The sequence below is a fragment of the Salvelinus fontinalis genome, unplaced genomic scaffold (assembly GCF_029448725.1).
Source record: "Salvelinus fontinalis isolate EN_2023a unplaced genomic scaffold, ASM2944872v1 scaffold_1918, whole genome shotgun sequence".
NCBI lineage: Eukaryota > Metazoa > Chordata > Actinopteri > Salmoniformes > Salmonidae > Salvelinus > Salvelinus fontinalis.
In genome coordinates this window covers 14,320-17,379 of record NW_026602127.1, presented here as the reverse complement: position 1 = coordinate 17,379, position 3,060 = coordinate 14,320, and the positions used below count along the sequence as shown (strand labels likewise).

Below are 3,060 nucleotides of genomic sequence, written 5' to 3'. Positions count from 1 at the left end.
ACTTTACTGGTTGTCTGTGTGGTTGGTCCTTCAGCCAGTTGAAATTTGAGACAAAATATCCACAAAAAAGTATTGTTTATCTGACTTTTTAGAGCGCCTGTACTGCCGTTTAAATTTGTATAACCTGGCACATGCGAAAAACTATGAAAACACCTGCAGACTTCGGTTACTTTTGTCATGTGCACGAGCAAACAAATCTTGATTGTCACATCCAGAGAAACGCATTTTGAAGTTGGATTAATAACACTTTCCTGAGTCTCAAATTTCAACCAACTGAAGGACCAACACCACAAAACAATCGTCTGAATAAATTCAAATTAATTTATTAAACATTTTACATGTAAAGGGAATGTTTAGAATTTCTCAACTTTGTGTGGAGTTGACTAGATCATTTGAAGGCATTGCCACGCTTTGTGCCTACTTTATCCAGGCAGAATGAAAGGAGAATAGTATAAGATGAAGCACCCAGGGTGTCAGTCTCCAGTGGGAACCTGCTCCTCTATGAGCCAGAGCAGGAAGAAGGCCAGAGCGAGGAGGGCCATGCCCAATAGAGGTAGGGGATGGAGTAACTGTCTGGGTCCTTGCCCGTCCGCCACAGGCAATGGACCATCCAGTCAGCAAGACACAGCAGAGTGAAAACCTGAGAGAAGAGAACACAGAGGAAGATATACTGAACGGGGAAAAAGAGAGAGAGAGGCAGCCCTTTATTATAGTATACACTGACTACACAAAACATTAAGAACACCCCCCTTTTGCCCTCAGAACAGCCTCAATTCGTCGGGGTATGGACTCTACAAGGTGTCAAAAGTGTTCCACAGGGATGCTGGTCCATGTTAACTCCAATGCCTCCCACAGTCGTGTCAAGTTGGCTAGATGTCCATTGGGTGGATGGACCATTCTTGTTACACACGGGAAACCGTTGAGCGTGAAAAACCCAGCAGCATTGCAGTTCTTGACACACTTAAACCGGTGTGCCCGGCATCTACTACCATACCCTGTTCAAAAGCACTTCAATCTTTTGTCTTACCCATTCACCCTCTGAACGGCACACATACACATTCCATGTCTCAAAAGGCTTTAAAATCATTTGCCCCTTCAACTACACTGATTTGGAGTGGATTTAAAAAGTGACATCCATAAGGGATCATACAGCAGCTTTCACCTGGTCAGTCTATGTCATGGAAAGAGCAGGTGTTCTTAATGTTTGGTATACTCAGTATGAGTGTTATTGAAGGAGCAGAGGAGAAATAATCCACTTATGACTACTGAGACACATGAATTGGCCTAACTGATCTCTCTTGCTTCATGGTTTACATGTAGAAGGAATGCAGCTAAGAAGGTGATAGACAGGAGCAGCACCTGGGCAGAGCGATGATTGGCTCTTGTTAGAGAGGTAGAGATGGTTGAACTGACAGGTAAAATACACTGACAACAGAGGATTTAATTAATTTTGTGCTCACCTGCTCTGGGCAGAGCGATGATTGGCTCTTGTTAGAGAGGTAGAGATGGTTGAACTGACAGGTAAAATACACTGACAACAGAGGATTTAATTAATTTTGTGCTCACATGCATGTTAAAGGGATTGGTCATGTGTGTGTCATTACCTAGGCCATAAAAGGTCCTGCAGGGGTTGTAGCAGCTCCTTCGGTCCTCAGGCACCTGCCTGCAGATCAGTGGTGATACGACTGGACTAGATGGCAACCAAGTTCCCCCCAACACCTATATTGAGATGAGGAGGAGAGACACAATGATCACATGCATTATGACTTCCCATTTTCTTGAAGGATCCTGAATGTGTGCTCCTAAAAACCCAGCTCCCCGTCTTACTATTCATAACTGCCGTGTAGACTATCATTCCCGCCATGTTCGGGTCTGATACAGTTGTGTTCAGGATGAGTCCTCCGATACTAGAGATTTTTTTTATTGAAGCATGGTATTTCCATGAAGTTCACAAGATTCGAATGCTGTGACGACTTCAGGGGCACGGAACAGGGTAGCAGACCTGCTGATGACCATGGCAGTAATGATTGGTTCCCAGCCTGTGTAGAGTAGAATGCAACTGGCTGGGTTTCTGAAGGAGACGGCCACCCACAGATGGGTCAGGCAGAGGAAGATCAGACACACCAGGTACGACACATAGGGATAATACTCTGTGGAGACAGAGAGGAGCAGACATACTTGCTAAACAAACACAGTTGATAGCCAGACAGACTAGTGTCAGAGCCATAAATGTAGCTATGACTCTCCAGTAAATGGGCCAGACTGCCCCCTAGTGACCTAAACCTCTCTCTTTCTCACTGCCCCTCTCAACTACCCACCTCCCCTTCCTTTCTCTTCTCTGTGCCTGCTGCTCTCTCCCCTCACCTATGCATTCATAGAGCCCCTGGCTGAGGCAGGCCAGGGTGATGAGGTCACCGAAGCTGGCAGCGATGGGAGTGGCCACATTGTCTGGGTTGATGCCTATCCTCTTGGAGCCGATGATCACTCCCACCACGATCATCCTTGGGAGGACACAGTCGAGTGTGGTTCAGTCAACTATTCAGAGTTGCATGGCTCTCCAACCAAGGTGCATGAATTGAGGAGCAAAGAGGTGCACAAATGAAAGCAATGTGGTTACAGCTGGGAGAAGCAGCAGACTGGGGGAAGGCACAGGTGATGAAATAGCCTTCAGTGGCATTATTCACTTCCCCTTATATCCAGTGGTAAATTAAAATTAAGAACCCGTAAACACAGATGGTGAAGTTGAAATTGTTGGAATAGAGTTGATACGTGTCTGGTATCTGGAACAATCAGGAAGTAACCTAGGAGTGGCAGGTAGCCTAGTGGTTAGAGAATTTGGCCAGTAACCAAAAGGTTGCTGGATTGAATCCCCGAGATTGCCACGGTAAAAATCTGTTCTGCCGCTGAGCAAGGCAGTTAACCCACCTCTCTGATTCAGAGAGGTTGGGTTAAATGCGGAAAACACATCTCAGTCGAAGGCATTCAGTTGTACAACTTTCCCTAATCAGCATTCAAAATATAAAACCACATGAATAATTGATTTGACTGTCCTTGATCACA

The 3,060-nt window shown here is 45.5% G+C and overlaps 1 protein-coding gene across 1 annotated transcript; it reads right to left on the bottom strand.

The window, feature by feature from the left end:
* Positions 1–499: 499 nt before the first annotated feature.
* On the bottom strand, positions 500–2,500 carry LOC129850300 (solute carrier family 41 member 2-like). Its single transcript, XM_055916762.1, is given in 7 exon segments — positions 500–640; positions 1,315–1,379; positions 1,605–1,663; positions 1,665–1,719; positions 1,828–1,907; positions 2,003–2,150; positions 2,365–2,500. Coding segments are annotated over 7 exon segments (684 nt in total).
* Between the last annotated feature and the right edge of the window lie 560 nt (positions 2,501–3,060).